Source organism: Alosa sapidissima, chromosome 16 (assembly GCF_018492685.1).
Source record: "Alosa sapidissima isolate fAloSap1 chromosome 16, fAloSap1.pri, whole genome shotgun sequence".
Lineage (NCBI taxonomy): Eukaryota > Metazoa > Chordata > Actinopteri > Clupeiformes > Clupeidae > Alosa > Alosa sapidissima.
Window position 1 is genome coordinate 15,118,133 of NC_055972.1, and position 19,121 is coordinate 15,137,253.

At 48.3% G+C, this 19,121-nt stretch overlaps 1 protein-coding gene across 4 annotated transcripts in view; it reads left to right on the forward strand.

Moving 5' to 3' along the window:
* The window catches only part of rin2a (Ras and Rab interactor 2a), a 39,452-nt gene that overhangs the window by 11,134 nt on the left and 9,197 nt on the right, over window positions 1–19,121 (forward strand). For 3 of the 4 annotated variants that reach the window (XM_042064859.1, XM_042064861.1, XM_042064860.1), the window contains 6 exons: window positions 5,694–5,794; window positions 7,384–7,582; window positions 8,500–8,614; window positions 9,904–9,976; window positions 12,059–12,150; window positions 16,251–17,711. In XM_042064859.1, the coding sequence (XP_041920793.1) occupies window positions 5,694–5,794; window positions 7,384–7,582; window positions 8,500–8,614; window positions 9,904–9,976; window positions 12,059–12,150; window positions 16,251–17,711 (2,041 nt within the window). Of the gene's footprint in view, window positions 1–5,322; window positions 5,559–5,693; window positions 5,795–7,383; window positions 7,583–8,499; window positions 8,615–9,903; window positions 9,977–12,058; window positions 12,151–16,250; window positions 17,712–19,121 lie in introns of those variants that run through there. The other variant, XM_042064858.1, reaches the window with a different exon arrangement.

The window sequence follows — 19,121 nt, forward strand, 5'->3', positions numbered from 1 at the left end:
GTGTGTGTGTGTGTGTGTGTGTTCAGTTCAGAGTTCAGTCGCCCCATCTGCCTGTACTGGTTTGTGTCTGTGCAGATTATCCTATCTCTGGGTTACTGAGTCCAACAGTCTGCCTCTCTCTTCTCTGTTGTTTCTCCTCCCATGTTCAATACCTCCATGTGCTCGTGTGTCTTGGCCCATCTGTCTACCAGCTTTCTGTCCCAATTCACTGGTCATGTATCACCCCTACCCATCAGAAGGGGGAGCGCAACCCAATCCGTCTTATCAAATTTATGAGGACTCGCTTCTTTTTTTGCCCGAATGAGCTACCCCATAAATCCAGCACCAGATAGCCACAGCCCCCACAGAAAGAGCTCCTTCCTGATAAGGATGCTGCCTTTCAGCCATGAAGTCATGGAGCTCTCTATCAGCGGCGGCGGTGGCAGCGGCATCAAAAGGAGGCCGGCCGTGGCCGCCCCGCTGCTCCGAGGTGCTGCGCCGTGCAGGCCGAGAGGAGGATCCGTTCCCACTGTTGGGCTTTTGTCTGGGGCCGGGCCCCGGGCCAACGAGGAGCTGCCCTGGCAGGGACCCAGGAGACACTTCAAAGCCTGCACCACAGGCTCATGTTCCCCCCTCTCTCTTCCCTCAGGCATAAATCAAGTGTGTGTGTATGTGTGTGTGTGTGTGTGTGTGTGTGTGTGTGTGTGTGTGTGTGTGTGAGTGTGTGTGTGTGTGTGTGTGTGTGTGTGTGTGTGTGTGTGTGTGTGTGTGTGTGAGTGAGAAATGTGAAGTGTGAGGCTGTGTTTCTGTCTGTGTTAAATACATGTGAATGTGAGTTTTTGTGGGTGTTTTGTTTTTGTGTGTTGCAATTGATTTATTGTTTTAGTATTTGAGTATGATTGAGTGTGGGTGGGTGTGTGTGTGTGTGTGTGTGATTACAGAACACCCCATGGCCAAACCTCAATAATAGCTTTCTGGCGTAGTGCTGTGACAACAATGAGCCATCTGCAGCACTTAACTGTCATTATGTCACCTCATGCTCTCTGGAACACATAGTTCTGAGACCTGCCATATAATGAATCTGTGTCATGCTCACCGCCATCATGACACAAGTGACGCGTGTACTCAGGTCACCCAAGGTCTTTTGGCTCGAGTGGCAGGAAAGCCATCCGGTCATTATGGGAGTCTCTTAAGAGTCCTCTCACCTGCGGCAGCCATAGCCATGTCTTCATCACGAGCCTGCCAAGCCCTCATTGTGCTGGGAAATGGATGGGGGCTGTCTAGTGTCATTCTGATGCTAACACCCCAGTTAGCCTCACACAGGTTGGTTTTCAGTCAGCCAAGTTGAGCAGAAAGCTCCAGTGAGGCGTCACAGTGCTCTCTTTCACTCAGTCTGAATGGACTGAATAGACGGAGCACCAACATCTCCCCTGTGTCACTCTACACAGGCTAACACTGGACAGTCAGTAGCCAGAGAGACACTGGACCACTCCTGAGGCTCTCTCTGTAATAGTTGTTGACTGATTTGTATGTACAATGGAAGGGCTGATGGATTTGCATACTGCTTTTCTTAACTAGTTTGTGGGAAGCTACAGCTGGAGTAGCTTTTTACTGTAGTCTATTTACTGTTATTTATTTACATGGCCTCTATCTGTCTATCTATTTCCTTACATTTCTCTGCCTTTCTCTCTCTCTCTGCCTTTCTCTCTCTCTTTCTTTCTCTCTCTCTCTCTCTCTCTCTCTCTCTCTCCCCCTCCCTCCCCCTCTCCTTCTTTAGAATGAACACTTGAACACCTTGTACCCAGTTAAAGGCTGGTCGCGAGTCTGAACACATACTTTCCTACTGACCAGTTTAGGTTTTTTTTCCCCCTCCTCATCCTCTCGCGGTGTCCATGTTGTGTACGTCTGAGTGGAGAGGCCCGCTGCTCATTAAGCTTTTGCCCAGATGAGAGCAGCTCTTGGATCCGCGTCGGACCTTTTACAGAGAGCGACGTCAGTGCCAGACGCCACTCGCCGCTCACCAGCGGCCTGCCAGGAGGCCTGGACCAGCCCAGTTGCCGCAACTTTCCCTTATAAAAGGCCATCACGGGCAGGCACGGCAATCACCAGGCGGCATTTAGCTAAATGGCTGAAGTTGTTTGATGCTGAGGGACCGTGCCAGGCCCAGAGAGGTTTATCGGCGTGGTTACGTAAGAAGCGGGCGGGCGGGTGGAGGTTTTGTTCAGTGCTTTATTAACGTCTGATTTGTAGCCCACGCGTCCTGCCTGCCCGGACGTCTCCAGGCAGGGTGTGTGTGTGTGTGCGTGTGTGTGTGTGTGTGTGTGTGTGTGTGTGTGTTTTTAACAGCACTGTCTGGTTGTCTCATCACACGGTAAATGATATTCTGTTGAGCGACGCATGACTTGCTGCTGTGGCCAGACAGGATTTTTGTCCTCGTCTCTCTCTCTCTCTCTCTCTCTCTCTCTCTCTCTCTCTCTCTCTCTCTCTTTCTCTCTCTCTCTCTCTCTCTTTCTTTCTCTCGCTTTCTCTCTCTCTCTCTCTCTCTTTCTCTCTCTCTCTCTCTCTCTCTCTCTCCAGGAGGTGTCGAAATGTCAGGTTCCCCGCCTGTGCCATTACTTTGTCACCCTAATGAAGCAAGAAGTGGCCTGCTTCTTAATAGCCTAGTGTTAGTCACACTCATACACTCATGCTTCTGTTCTTGGAACCACTGCTGAGAGCTACACAGAGGCGATAAGCTCTGAAATTATTTTCTTTAATAAAAGACATTTCTCAAGCAGCCCATTCAGCATCTCAATGGGGTATGGCTAATAGTCTCAGTGTAAAAGGGGTTATTTTATGCCTGCACTAATCGGGAGTGACTTCAGCCATGTGGCTATTAAGTGTAAGTCTGAGGATGAAATTGACCTGTGTCGTGACTAAGGCCTGGCCGATTGAACACTTGAGCTTGAGACTGAGCTGTGTGTTTGTGTTTGTGTGTGTGTGTGTGGGGGGGGGGGGGGGGGGGGTGCTGTATTGTGCTTGTGTGTGTACTGTAGTGTGTTTGTGTGTGTGTGTGTGTGTGTGTCTTGACTGTGGCCAGGGTGTTGGAACACTTTATCTTGAGGCACTTGAGTTTGAGACTGTATGTATGTGGGTGTCTTTTATGTGTTTGGGTGGGTGGGTGTGTGTTGTCTCATGGATCAAATGGGCACCACTGCTCCTAGCTATGAGCGGTGTTGAGTGAGTGGTGAGTGAGTGAGGCAGGGAGCCTACATTGTTATTGTGGCTTGCTGACGTGCGCTCAGATGGGGTTAGGCAAACAAGCCTCAGAAACGTGAGTGGAAAACGCTGGCTTACAAGGAACACAAAAGAGCCAGTATAGGGGAAAAGACTGAGGAAGAGCAGAAGACAGACAAAGATAGATCAGACAGTGAGAAAGAGAAGGAGTTTGTGTTTGTGAGAGAAGGGTGGTGAGTGGATGTGTGTGTCTTGGTGAAAGACAGCAGTCTCTAAATTGGAGCCTAACAGATCATTGTCTGACAGTGGTGGTTTGTTTTCTAAGCAGTGCACTCACAGATCCTTGAGTTCAGTTGGATGATTTTATAAATTCGTTGGAATACACACAAAAAGAGGGTCTATGGAAGGAACATAAAGGCTTGGGTATGTCAAACACTGACATCTTCTGGTCACCAGCAGAACTCCAACGAAACCAGCAAAACCCATATAGCATATATTGTTGTGCAACCTGATTAACTGTGAACTTTTAAATAAATAACCAGAGGAAAATTCTCTGTATACAGCTTCTTAGACTTGGATATTACTTTGGCGTGGGGACAAAACAACTCTGGGCAACACCCTTACAATAAATAATTTGCAGCAAACTTCTGGGTGATTTGTGGGAAACAAATTAGTTCACTAGAAAATCTTGCCAGAAGTTTGCCGCCACACTTAGCCAATAATGGTAAATTTCCAGTGAACTTCTGGTGACAAACCTAATTTGCATATGACTTTGCCGCAAATTTGCAACTGTTTTCACTATTTTCTGACATTAGACCAAACAATGAATTGATTTTAGCCCTAATATATAGAAAAAATACCCATGCACTGTACCATAACAAGGTGCCCTCAACACTATCACTGCAAGTGAGTCAGAAGCCTGGGCTTTGTCTCAGTGCTCTTGTCCATGGCCCGGTGTCAGTGTGAGTTCGCTGTTGGTGACCAGGCTAAATGGGCTGCATTGATAAGAGTGGATGTCCCCATTGTCCACCATTCAGACGGCATGCATGCAGTTGTCATAAGCTGGGTCTCACCAAGTCTCACCAGTTTATTGTGAGTTGTGCAAAGTGTACTCTCATTGTTTACATGTTTTACCACTATCAGGCAGCATTAGGCGAACAACTTATTTTGTGTGTGTGTGTGTGTGTGTGTGTGTGTGTGTGTGTGTGTGTGTGTGTGTGTGTGTGTGTGTGTGTGTGTCCAAACCAGTTTATTGTGAGTTGTGCAAAGTGTACTCTCATTGTTTACATGTTTTACCACTATCAGGCAGCATTGGGCAAAAAATTCCTTTTGTGTGTGTGTGTGGGTGGATGTGAGTATATGTCTGCATACATTCATAGCCTAGGTCTTCTTCAGCCAGTCACCTTGAATTTTCCCTTGGGGATCAATAAAGTATCTATCTATCTATCTTTATCTATCTATCTATCTATCTATCTATCTATCTATCTATCTATCTATCTATCTATCTATCTATCTATCAATCTGTTATGGTCTGTGTGTCATCACTCTATGAGGATATGACTGGTGTCTCTTATGGAATGGGAAGATGTAAAAGCCTTATGGAAGACAGGATTTCCCACCGTTGTGTCTTGAGGTTCATTACTAAAAAATACAAGCATATTTCTTCACAAAGGAGACTTTATATGATATAATCCTTTCCCATTTGCTTAGGGGCACCATTTGCCGTTGTGTTTTTTCTAGTTTGGTTGAGATTTCACTAGTTTTCAATTGTAATTATATTGTGATTAGGTTTTGCTTTGATTAATAGTTAACAACTAGCTAATTGTTTTGAACTGCATCATATACATGTGTATTGCGTGTACATATGTGAAAGTGTGCATTATTATGCCTTGTTTTGAATGCATGGGTGTAAATGGCCATTTTCAGTTTCCATTTCTGCGGCATGTGTGTGTGGGGAGGGGTATGTGCCGTAAAGGAGAAGTCAGGAACGGACAGGGATATGACTAACAGTTTCCCAGCCGAGTCGGCATAAAGCATGCAATAGCCTAAAGCACGTCCAATAGCCTGACAGAGAAATGTGAAGAGCAAACATCTGCATACACACACCCACACACACACACACACATGCACACACGCACATGCACACACACACACACACACACACCCACACCCACATACACACAGTCAGTTTCTGTTTTACAGACTAGACCAGCTAGTTTCTTCACATTTTCTCAAGAATAGATAGGAGAGTTGCTGTGCGTTGAGGGATGTTTGCGTTGCCATTTTTGTTTTTCTTTGCGTGCCTCTTTCACCCTGTCTCATTCTCCTTATTCGTCTGCTTGCTAATAACATCTGTGTCAAAGGTATTTGACTATTTTTGAATGTCCTAAAGGGATCTCTCTCTCTCTCTCTCTCATTTGCAGTGTATCTGTGATGTCTGTTGTTATGATATTCATTTTGTATGCATTGACCTCTCCTCTCATGTGTGTCTGTTTCAGCTGATCGACACTTTCTCGTCGGAGATCTCCGAGCTGAAGCAGGAGATGGTGCCGCCAGCAGTGCCGGTGGACAGGGAGCCGGAGACGACCGTGCTGAGAGGGTAAGAGCTCCCCTTGGTCATTCCGCTCCTCCTACACGTCACACAGCCTCTCACACACGTCAGCACCTGTCATCGATCTACTGTTCTTATTGCAGTGTTTGATGTCAGATGTGTTTTGTAATCTTTTTCACTAGGGTATGCTTCAAGAGTGTCAGAGTTTAGTATGTGGAATATGTTGTTTATCTTCCCCAAATGGTGTTTAATGCTTTAAAGTGCTGCAAACTTGAAAGCAGCCAGTATTAATGTTTGAGATGTACTGTGACATTATGCATGCATTAAATAAGGAGAAATATTGAATGTCATGTGTGTCCTTTTAATAATCAACCTTGATATTAACTATTAAATTAGCTTAGTTGATAAATAAACACTGTTCCCAGTTGCAGTGTGCATGGTCTGCCAGTAGGTGGAATATATGTCATGTGTGATGTGTGTGTGACCGGAGTGATGTGGCCTGACTTCCCAGCACATTTTCATGATGACGCATGTCTGATGTGATACTCGAATCATGTCTGCTGCGGGGCTTTTGCCAATTATGAGGAAGTGTAGGCGAGGAGTATAAACTTGAAGGAAATTGAAACAAGTTCATTAGATTGAACACTTTTGTTATCACTATCTAGCTATCTAGCTTCCTGTTGAACACTCTTTGTGAATCAGATTACTGTCACCCAGCTGGCCCTGGTGTTCTGGCAGTGGCAGCGGTGCTCTGGAATTTTCTTCATTCCGCAAACTGTTGTACAAGGACATACTCCAACCCATTCATACGATGGAGCTCCCCACCCCTGATCTATCAGACCTCAACAGTTAAGACCAAATGCAGAGCACAACTCATTGCACATGACCCCAGTCACCCCCTCTTCACACTGCTCCCAACAGGATGCAGCTACAGGTCCCTGGCCGGGAAACGGACGAAGTTTTGTGTCCTGTGCCATAGCATCTTTAAACAAAGCTCCCCGGTGGTGACTGTGACTGGTGTGTGTGTGTGTATGTGTTTGTGTGTGTGTATGTGTGAGAGTGTGAGTGTGTGTGTATGCATTTGTGTACGCTGTGTATTCCGTGTACAAGGGGGTTGTGGTAATACATGGGCATGTGGTAAAAGTGTGTGTGCACATTACGATGCTTGGGTGAAGGTGTCAATGTTATGTACGTAAGTGTGTGAGGCTCAGCCCGGACTGTGGTAAAAATCTATCTCACTTCAATAAAATGACTGAGTGAGTGATGCAAGCTGCTATTCCTATTGCACAATTCACTCCGTTGCCTAATAGTACTACTGTCCGCGGCTGAGCCACCCTGCCACAGTCAAGCCTCCCAGCAGACCACAGCTTTTCATTGAGCTGCGGCAGTTCTCCCAGTCTTGTGTGCAATAATGTAATATAAAAGGGCAACATCAAACATTTGTGCTGTGTGTTGCTGCCAAATGAAGAAGATTAAGGATGATACTGTTTTTGCTGCGATTGTTGTTCGGTGGGCTGTTGACTCTGTGTGCTCTGACCCCAGGACCCTGTTTGTGTGTTGGACTGGACCCTGTGCTTGGTGAAATGCGTCCCTAAATGTTTCTTTTAAAGACACACGTGGTGTCCGTCTCTGTGCAGGTTAGAAAACGAGGTGAGCGGACTGTTCTTGCAGGCGGCCGACTGCGCGGGCACTGGCGGGGTGCGGGATTCCGGCTACGACTCGCTGCGGAGACGCCTCAGCGTGCTGGACCGACTGACACAGACGCATGCTGTCTGGCTGCAGCTCTCGCTAGGAGACGACGAAGCCAGACGCATCCTGCTGCCACAGTCACCAGGGGTAAGAGATTTGTCAACTGTACATGCTCAGACACATGTTAAATGTTATTAAGACACAAGTTAAGACATCAAATTTTAGCGTCACAATGATCTCAGTAACTTCATATTCTGTTACATTTAACATCACAGTCAGCAGTCACCATCATGTGTGCAGATTAAAGTGTCCCTATTTAGCAAGAGTTATATACAGTATGTATACCATTTATATATATATATAACAGTAATGCAGGCTGTTGGTAACCTGACTCTCGCCAGATGAATTTCGTTCCGCCTACCTCCACTCATCCATTTGGGATCGATCCATTGGAGAGGTGTTTCAGAAGGCTGGGCCTTATCAAAAATCCTTGCATATGATTGGATAAGCCACTTGTTCATCATCTATTGACGTGCTACTTCAACCACTCACATCGAAGACAACCCGTGACGCTGAGAACAGTCTCACAGTCGCTTCTACACTACGTCACGTCTATGAAACTCCCGCCCTGCGTCCTGATTGGCTCTACCATAAAATCTGGTGCCGAAATCACTCTCAACGGAAGCGATCCCAGATGGATGTGAGTGGAGCTAGGCGGAGCTAGGTGCAACAAAATTAATCTGGGGAAAGTCAGGTTAGGCTGTTGGTACATTAAGTCATTGAAAGTGCAATTTATTGGTATTCTTGACTTCCATCAAACTTCCCACCAGATTTGGATGTCAGCCCACACAGTATGTATTAATAGCTCAGTAGTGTAATGTCAGTAGTAATGCTTTGGGTTGTCTTGTAGTTATTTTATTTCTAAGTGGGTAATCTGCGGTCTCAACTAAAATATCCCCACACACATTAGCTGCTAAAATATCCCCCACACACACTAGCTCCCACTCTAATCAAAACAGTTGATATCAGGTGGGAGGATGACTGGTTGTGTTTGTCCACCTTAGACATTCCTGGTTCGGAAGTCGCAGAAGCAGCAGAGGAAGGTGATCTCCCTGCGCATGGAGGGCAGCAGCGGTGACGCCGCCGTGCGGGACTTCCCCATCAAGGAGAGTCAGTACAGTAGGTATCTGTGTGCGCACAGCCGCTGCACGGGGACCGCTGACCCCCTGCAGTCGGCTCCGGGACGTTTATTTGTTGAACTTCCTGTTAAGTCCCAGGAACGAGTGCTTCCATTTCCTGTGCCTTTGTTCTCGGTGTAAGCCGCAGTGTTGGCCTCTTTCCTGAACAAGGAAGACAACTGCCAGACTGTTTGTTGACGCAGAGAGGTGGTTTAATCTTCCTGTGTAAGTCAACATAGTTTATCTTATTAAGACAGATTGACACAAAAAAAGTCGCTGGCCAGGGCATACCTTGTTGTTGGCAGTAACAGTATGAACCTTCATATGAATTCATATGAAAACATTAAAAAAATAACAATGCTTTCTTAGCCTTTCAGCATTCTTAAAAGCTAGTTGAGACTGCATTAGACCCAGGCTTTTCTGGACAGATGACTGAAGTGTGTGTGTGTGTGTGTGTGTGTGCGTGTGTGTGTGTGTCAAAACCCACTGTGCCCTTTTCCTCTCGGGGCCTACAGTAGTTTCCACATGCCAAGCACCAGAGACCGTGCTGCCCCGCTGACCCGCTGACCCGCCGTAAAACCCAAAGCCCAGAGGCGTCCCCTAAGCACTGGGCCTCGAGGCTGGACAGCGGGCCGACACGCTCCACAGTCAGCTCCACTCAGTCCGCCCCACACAGACATGACCAATAGAGTGCAGAGAGACAGATGTAGGGAGACAAGCACAACAGGGATTGGCTCGCCGGGCCTGTATCCAGATGGCAACATCTGGATCTGGTTAACCCACTTCCCTTACTTCCCCTCTCCGCTGTGTTTTCTGTTATTCTCTCCCTCTCTCTCTCTCTGTCCCTCTGTCTCTCTCTCTTGCCGCTCTTCTCCAACTTTTCCTCCACTGTTTTGTTTCTCCTGCTCATTCACTCTTCTCTCTCTCTCTCTCTCCCTCGCTCTCTCTCTCTTTCTTTCTCTCTCTCTCTCTGCTCTTTCTTTCCATCTGTGTCATATTACAGCAGCCCTCTCTCTCTCCCTTCCTCTTTCTCTCTCTCTCTCTCTCTCTCTCTCTCTCTCTCTAGCTGGCTGTGGCATGTAATCTTCAGGGCGGAGCTGTCAGCTATGTTGTTGTTGTGGTGTGAGCACATGCCTTTCCTCAGCCCAGCCCCCACCCCAGCAAGCTTCGATCTGTCCAGCTATTGTCCTGGCCCATTAGACACGGCTCCGTATTTTAAACTCTTTCTCTTCTCTCTCCCCCTCTCTCACTATCCCTTTATCTCTATCCCCCTCTCTCTCGTTCACACAGCCTTCTCACTGGAGGGGTCGGGGATCAGCTTTGCAGACCTGTTCCGCCTGGTCGCCTTCTGCTGCATCAGCAGGTAAGAGTCTGAAAACGACGACCGCCAGCCTTCCACAGCTGCCCACCACTTGCCCAGGTCCAGCAGCAACTCTGCAATAGCGTGCTTCAACAGGGGGACATCTCTGTTTTGACAGCACTAATGGGAACAGCCATGCTTGTTGCTCCGAACGGAGTGTGTTCATTGCCACAGGGCTCTTTGCATGTGGAGAAGTGTTGAAAAATGCCACTGCGCCTATAAGCAAATCCTCACCATTGGGTCGGTGGCATGGGCCGTGCTTGCTTTGCATGCCAGTTGTGTTTGTTGTATACATTCCATTCTGGGACTAGAAATACAAGGCCCAAAGGTCTGGTAAACTGATTTGTCTCCAAACTGTGGATTAGATCTAATTGGGCTTAATGTGAAGCACATTCGGTCTGTGTTGTTTGCATGAGACGCCAGCGCAGCAGAGTGGTACGCTTTGGGGAGAGGAGGGAGGAAGTGTGTGCTGTGTATGTGGAAACAGTGCCTTGCTGACAACAGGAACAATAATAAAGCAGCATGTGAGATATGTGTTCCATAAACTATTATGCGTGTGTGTTTGTACATGTGCACGTGTGTGTGTGTGTGTGTGTGTGTGTGTGTGTGTGTGTGTCTGTCTGTCTGGTGAGGAATGCAGAGTGGTTTGGGATGTGACACTGTCCCCAGGGTCTGCCAGGATCACTCACTGATGGCAGGGCTGGCTGTTTCTCCGTCATCCTTTCTCTCGCACGCGCCCTCTCACCCCAACTCCACCCACCCCCCATCTTCCCCTCACCCCAACTCCACCCACCCCCCATACCCCTCTCTCACCCCAACTCCACCCACCCCCCATCTTCCCCTCACCCCAACACCACCCACCCCCCATCTTCCCCTCACCCCAACTCCACCCACCCCCCATCTTCCCCTCACCCCAACACCACCCACCCCCCATCTTCCCCTCACCCCAACACCACCCACCCCCCATCTTCCCCTCACCCCAACTCCACCCACCCCCCATACCCCCTCTCTCACCCCAACTCCACCCACCCCCCATCTTCCCCTCACCCCAACTCCACCCACCCCCCATCCCCCTCTCTCACCCCAACTCCACCCACCCCCCATCTCCATCTCACCCCCACTCCACCCACCCCCAATCTCCATCTCACCCCAACTCCACCCACCCCCAATCCCCCTCTCTCTGGACGTTCTCATATGTTGTTTTGCCATACTGTAAAGATGTGAATACTTATTCAATCAGCAAGAGCTAAAATCTCTCTCTCCATTCCATTTCTCTGTTTCTCTGTCATTTTCTCTCTCCTTCTTTCTGTCCATCATATGCATCCTCCTTCTCTTTTCCTCTTGTATGCTGAGCCTCTAGCTGCTTTCAGACCAACTAGCCAAAGTCCGGCTGTTCTGCGGATGTCAAACCGTTGGGCCGTTTATCTGAACAACATCACCGGTCATTTGGAAGTCCGAACTTAGCCAGCTGTTCTACTGCTCCCCTCCTAATATTTCCGACGGACATTATGTAAATGAGCTCTTGTCTGAACGAAGTGAAGAACATGCAGAGATTCTGTTGATGTGCATGTGTGTCGTTCAAACATATGTCAGCTTAAGGTCCGCAGGTTAGCATCATGACTGAATCACCCAAAGGGTCAGACCTCCGTTAGACAAAGCTCTGCATGTATTGTGGAGGGTGTGTCTGAAAGCAGCTTCTAACTCCACCACATTCTTTTCAAGTTGTGCCTGTCCATTTTGCTAATCTCTCTCTCCCTCTCTCTCTTTTTCTCCCTCTCTCTCTACCTCTCTCTCTCTCTCTCTCTCTCCCTCTCTCCATCTCCCCCTCGTGCCGTATTAAAATCAAGCCCATGCACAAACATTGGCCACTCTATTAGTCAGCCTCATGCCTGTGCTATGCCATGATTCAGAGCTGGGCCTGAGTCCTGTCTCCCCCTCCTTTGTGTTTTCTTCTCTTTAAACCCAGATGGTGAAAAACCTCTCCTCTTTAGCTGCATCAGACACAGACCTCAGCACAAGTCAGGTTCTTCTTTAATTTAAAAGCCATTTTAACCTGTCTTTGGTGTTCTCTTCCTGTTTTTTTAGAGATGTCCTTCCCTTTACCCTCAAGCTGCCCGAGGCCATCTCCACAGCCAGGTCCCCCACTGATCTGGAGGCTGTAGCAAAGTTGGGAATAGGTGAGTGAGTAAGCATGTCCCGTTCCCTGTCACTCATTTCAAATGTGTAAGCCATTCATGTGATATGGTGTTAATGCTGCCTGAGTCACACTCTAAATATTACATGTGACATGAATTGTGAGTGGCACTCTGTCTCTCTAAAGTTGACTCCAACTTAACATGCTTTATTGTGAATCATGAACCAGCCATTCCACAGAGCTGATTTAGAGGCCCAGATCAGGCCAGCCTGACCAGACACAGTGAAAGAGCTCTGGCTGAGTCAGTGAGGCCAGAGATAGCCGGCAGCACTGCCCGAGCTGCCCGACCGTGTGCTGAAGGCCTCTAAACTGGGGACTGTGTAGCACATTCAAGTCACATAAGAGGGCTCTGATAGTGAGTAATGTCGTGCGGGACATGAAGATTAAAGGCTTGACTCATTCGGTCAGTCTTGGAGATTTCAGAGAGAGTGGAATCCACTTTAGGTTTGAATGCAACTCGGCTGTCACAATTCATCTCAGACAATCTGGTGAATAGTTTGTCAGCAAACAACCAAACCAAAAATACCAAGGTCATTCTACCGTAATGGTTTTCGGTGGCACACTGACTTGACTGAGACTCCGCTTGAACAGGATAACAGTGTCCTCTGTCTGCTGTCATGGATTGTTTGTTCATGTGTTGGCTGTCTGCACAGTAGAGAGAAAAACGTTCTGGAAAAGCCCATGTTGGCTGGACAATGCTGCTGTTTGTTCATGCGAGGTGGACGTATTGGACCCACGTTCTACCGTACGCTGACATTTCCCCTACAGACGCTTTATTCACGACCTACAAAGGGATCAAATGCCGTCGTCTGTGTTCCATGTCAATGCACTGTCGACATACGGGTTTGAAGTGGCTCACTCAACAAGTATGCCTATAGACTGTGACCTCAGGTTTCTTAGCAATGGTTTTTGAGGCTAGTAGACAATACAGACTCTGTGCTCCAGCAACTGTTGGAGGACATATAAATAATCATGTTGTTGTGTTGTTCCTAGTGACGTCCAATGGTGTGCCACCACCTCTTGTGTATACTGTTTCTGTCCTGACGTCATTGGATGCACTGAATACCTGATGACTGGTCTTGTGTGTCTATGTGGCACTGCTTACAGAAATGATATATCCCTGTGGGAGGCAACTTGAAAAGGCAATGGCAATATCAAGATGATCCTCCTAGACACCCTCCAATTTTGGATCACCCCCACCCCCCTTCTCCTTTTTTCCTAAAACGCCAGGCTTACACAACCCTGTCATTAAAAGCGTTTCATATCAGAGTCACATGGGACACTCTGAAGATGTCCCTTCCCACGAGATCAAGGTTTGCCTTGTGAAGCATCCAAAAGGAAACGTGAGCCTCTCTCTCTCTCTCTCTCTCTCTCTCTCTCTCTCTCTCTCTCTCTCTCTCTCTCTCTCTCTCTCTCTCCCGACTCAAAAGCGCCCCTGCGTCCCGTGCCTTTTGTTTGATTTATGTGGCGCTACGGTCGCACTCCCAGTTGTGTAAACTCGGCTTTGTCCAAATGGCCGCCGCCCTGTTGTGCACTGCCAAGCTTGGGGGGAGGAATGTTTGTTTGCGGAGCATGAAAGTGGGGGTGGGGGTGGGGGGGTGGTGTTGGAACACACTGGATCGGTCAGCTGAAGCTTCGGTCACCTTAGATGGGTTTTGGGTTCTCCCCCATGGGGAAAGTGGGTTCGATTACAGATCTTTCCAGGTTGTGAGAGTAGAAAGGCCATACACTCTCCCAGAGGACTATTGCCTTTTGGAGGAAGGTGTGTGTGTGTGTGTGTGTGTGTGTGTGTGTGTGTGTGTGTGTGTGTGTGTGTGTGTGTGTGTGTGTGTGTGTGTGATTGACTGACTGCCAGAAAAGGCTTCCACATAGTTGGCCCAGGACGCTTGTCTAAAACCAGCCAGAGGGAGTGGGACGCTGCGTGGCAGGGTGGGGAAGGGTTTCAGCAGGGCTGGGCCCGGAATCTCCATGCCAGTGAGGCTTCCAGAGAAAAGCACCCGGAGCAGTTCAGGAGGAACAGAGAAGTGGCAGATCTGATTTCACTCTCGGTCTAAGGGTGGTAGGCCCTCTACCCGTAATGAGCTGGGTGAGTTGAGGACAAGATAGAGTGAGTCATAGCAGGATGAGAGAGAGAGAGAGAGAGAGAGGATGTGAAGGAAAGAGATATAAGTGAAACCTTGAGTGTGTGTCGTGGGTATGTTGTATGTCTGTAAAAGTAAATATTTAAAAAAGGTGATAAAATGTTGAGAGGGAGAGAGGGAGAGGAAGAGAGATACAAAACAAAAGGAAGAGAGACAGGGGCACAAGGAGAGAGACACAAGCTTTAGCAAAGGAAGGCACTGCAAATTATTGATTTGATTATTCGACAGACAGAGAGAGAGAGAGAAAGAGAGAGATCTAAATTCAAAGCACAGACATATGAAATACACGTCTTGTGTCTCTTCCTCATCACTCCCTCTGAGATGCTCAGGTGAGGTGTGTTTTATTGTTCAGATAAGATATTAAGATATCAGTCCTATTTCAACTGCAGGTGAAAACTGTGACTACATCCATCTGTGGTAGAGGAAATACACACTAATGAATGCATGACATGTTTAGGTTTCAGTTATTTGTACCAAATGCTTGTATTATAATGAGTTCTGAACTTCTGAACCATTTGAATGTGAAACACCTTTGACCCAGTTTTTTTTTTCTTTTATTATACTTTTTTGTATTTTGCATGCCCCAATTATGTTTGTCGTATGATATGTGTTTTTCTACCAAAGTAATACAGCTGTATGACTTCAAATGTTGAGTGCACATGAATGATTACACACTGAATACAAAGTAACCAGTTGTGTCCTTTTGAAGTTATTAAGTTTTGACAATTTGGTGTTTAAAAAAAAAAAAAATAGAATGTGAGACAAAAACAGAAATGGAATGCTAAAGTGGAAAACATTTGAGAGTGAGAGAGCGAAAGAGAGGGCGAGAGGGAAAGAGAGAGAGAGAGAGAAAATAGAGAGAGAGAAGAGTCCTCCCACTTTAACATCTGCGTGTGTGACTCAACCTACTGAGAGAGTGAGCGAGCGAGTGAGTGTGTGTGTGTGCTCTGTGTCACTGTGTCTTTTACGATCGTCACCATTTGAGCCACGGCACACAACAACAGAGCACTAAAGTCAAGACCTCCTGCCGTAACCTGACAAAAGTTAGTGCCTGTTCACCGAGCAGTCAGTATTTCCAACAGGATTAGCCGTTTTCTGTGGGTAAGCAAGCCTGAAATCCTTTATCTTATCTGATAGGTCTGTGTCCATTTCCATGGTCTGATACCTAAGACTGAAAGGTTTGTTGTCAGTGTTTTAGATTTCAATCATCTAGATTTATATTACACTGTCTGTGGTTAATGCACTGTTGTGGCATTGAATGCTTTTCTAGCACAGTTGAATGATGAAATATCTACTGCTGTTGCTATTGCTACAAGGTTTTTTTTTGTTTGAGCGTTCTGTAGCACACTTTGTCATTACGCATTGGTCCTGTTGGCTGCCTCCCAGCTCCCTGCCTTAGTGTGTCTGTTTGAGTGTGGTTTCCTTTTGGCTTTCTCTGGGAGTGCTGTGATGTGTCTGATGTTAATAAAGGGCGCTCATGTTTACAGTCCTGTTTCCCTCTGTCTGCTGGCAATCAAGTTGTTTTGTTGAGTTGATTTGTTCTCTTCTTCCTCCCAAGGTCTTTTGGTCAAAAAATTAATCGTCGTTTGAATTTTGCAGCTCTTTATAAACACTGCAAACATGGACTGCTATATAAACACAAATTGTCAGGACATAATTCACTAATAAACAGAAATGAGTAATAATAATGAGATAGCATTAAATGACATAACTAGAGACGATATTTCGTATGTCTGTGTTTTGAATTTGGATTTCTCTCTCTCCTTCTCTCTCTCCTGCTTTCTTTCTGTGTGTCTCTCTCTCTCTCTCTCCTGCTTTCTTTCTGTCTCTCTCTCTCTTCTCTCTCTCTCTCTCTCTCTCTCTCTCTCTCTCTCTCTCTCTCTCTCTCTCTCTCTCTCTCTTTGTGTGTCTCACTGTCTCTCTATCTGTGTCTCACTCACAGGCTTCTGGGACTCTGACCTGAGTAATAAGAGGAAGGAACCATCGTCTCAGTCGCGGTCAACGCTTGAGGAAACCACCGTCCAACAGGAGGGGCAGAGCTCAACCCCGAGAGACAGCACCGACCCCGGCCTCCACACCCGCGCCCCATCCCACCTCGAGCGCAGCCAATCCAAAGGAGCGCTGTGCTTCATCAACCCCCTGTTCCAGCACCAAGCAGACACCCCCATCCCAGAGTTCCCCGTCGTGGCAACAGCACTGCCCACCACTTGTGACCCCCAGCAGACCGACGGCGGCGCCCCCCTCCAGAACGGCACGCACTCAGGTCCCTCACCGAGCCAGAGCGGAGTACCTAGCGGCCACAGCGGTTCCGCTCACAGCGGTGGTGGCAGCGGCGCCATTCTGACCCGTGGCAAGAGCGTGTCCCGCTCGCCGCCGCCGCCCCGTCCGCCCCCTCCCCGCTCGCGCTCCGTTCCCCGCCGACCGGCGCCCCCCCGGCAGAGGAGCATGCCGGAGACGGCCTCCTGGATCAACCCTCCCCAGAAGGAGAAGAGCAGCCTGTTGGGCCGCCTGGGCTCCTCCTTCTCCTCCTCCCTGTCCTTCTCCTCGTCCTCGGCCTCCTCGCCGCCCAAACGCATCAGCGCCCCCATCCCCGTGCCCTCGTCCCGGGGCAAGAAGCCGCCCGCGGGGCCTGATGTGGACGGCCACCGCTGCCACCTGGCTCTGGACGACCAGACCATCGAGCAGGCCGTGTCGCTGAGCCTGGCCAAGCTGTCCCAGCGCAACGCCTCCAGCATGGACACGGCCAGCCCCAGTCCCAACCCCAGCCCTCTGGAGCCTGGTCAGGGCTCGGGGGTCGGAGGTCAGAGGGTGGACGGCGGCGTTGGTAGTCGGACCCGCGGTAACAGCGAGCGCCTGAGCGACATCAGTTTCTCCACCTCCTCGTCGGACTCACTGGACTTCTCCAACAGCTTCCCGCTGACCGTCGCGAGCTCCTCCAAAGCCGGGGGCCGCGGCGGCCTCACCGGCGACAGCAGCATGGAGGAAGAGGAGGACGACGAAGATGAGGAGTTGGACGGCGACTACGGGCCAGGGCCCGAGAGCGATCAGGAGATGCGGCCGCCCTTCAAGGCCAAGAAGCGGCCGAGCGCCGGCACCTTCGTGCTGCCGCGGGCCCTCCGCTGCCACCTGCGGAAGGTCAGCGGCGTGTTCAGCTCTCTGATGACCCCCGAGCGGCGGGCGGTGCGCCGCGTCGTTGAGCAGGCCCACGACAAGAGCACCTACTTCGGCTGCCTGGTGCAGGACCACGTCAGCTTCCTGCTGGAGAACGGCGGCCTGGGCCACACGTCGGGCACCGAGCTCCTGCAGACGCTACGCCAGTTCATGACCCAGATGAAGTCCTACCTCCTCCAGAGCTCCGAGCTCGACCCACCCATCGAGTCCCTCGTGCCCGAGGACCAGATCGGTAAGAGTCCAGCCTCCAGGACTTTCTGGTTTTGGCCTTGAAAAGGAACCTTTCCTATTATTATTGTTGGTAGAAATAGACAGTATACAGACATATTGTGGAAGAAATGTAGTTGTTGACATAAAAAAACATAACCTTTGATACTTCACTCCTTCACTCATCTGCAGTTTACCACACGTGATGAGCTATCTATTCTTTCTATCAGTTCATGTGCATTCGCATGTGGGGGAGGTGTGGTTTCCTGAAAATAGATAAGATCGATGAATCATTTCAAAATGTGGTGTGAAAACATCAGCGGAATATGACCTTCATAATTTACAGTGGCAAAACAGGGAAGGGGGGGGAGGGAGTGCACACAAGACCAAAAACTAACATTATATGCATGGCATGGTGTGTTTGGGTACAAACTAAAGGGATTTACTTGCTGGACGCCAAGAGATACAACCTGCTTTGAGATAAAGCATAAATAGATAACAGAGAAAGCCTTGAAGACCCAAGAGATAAGGCCTGTGTTTAGCTATAGCAGGAATAGACAATGGAAGGGAAATGGCACTGTGGATAGGATGAGCTGATAACTTGTCGGTGCTGTTGCTGTTGCTATTATTAGCTCAGTTGAAAAAAATCACAAAAAAAGAAAAAAGAAAAGTCTTTCTGTAGGTTTTTATATCTTTATGCTTTCTTGGCTTTAGTGTGGCTGCTGTAGTATTGTTGGAGGATTAGCCAGGATGCTTGGTGTGAAAATGGAACTTTCATTGGGTGGACAGGAGCTACAGAAGGCTTGGAATTTATTAACAGAGAAGGGAGCGGTCCCTAGGGGTCGGATTTCACGTGTGCAATCCTTGTGTGTGTGTGTGTGTGTGTGTGTGTGTGTGTGTGTGTGTTTGCAGTGTTCTTTGTCTGCCAGTTTCAGAGCTACTTCAGCCTGGCTGTGCAAACATAACACACCCGCTGACAGGGCAGAGCTGAAAAATGTAGGCCAGTTTCATGAGCATCTGTGTGGTAGATGGCTCAGCCTACTCTGCACACAATAAAACACAAAACTGCCATACACTACCAAGACTAATGACACCGCCACAAGTCCAACTAGAGTGGGAACATCACCATTTAATATTATACCAGGACCCACCCACCATATGTTATATTCATGTTGGACAGGCAAAGACTTTGGTAATAACATTATAGTTTTGAATAGGAGACATGCACTTTCAGCTCCCACGCAATATTCTGCTATTGGAGTGGAAATGGAGATGAGCTGGGCTAAGTTCTGTCTCTGTTCCACTGCAGTTTCCATTTGCACACTGTTTTTCTGTGAAGTGTTTTCAAGAGTGCTGAGATGAGCTCAATGTCAGTAACATTCTTGGAGAAGGATGTAAAAACATCCCACTCTCTCTCTCTCTCTCTCTCTCTCTC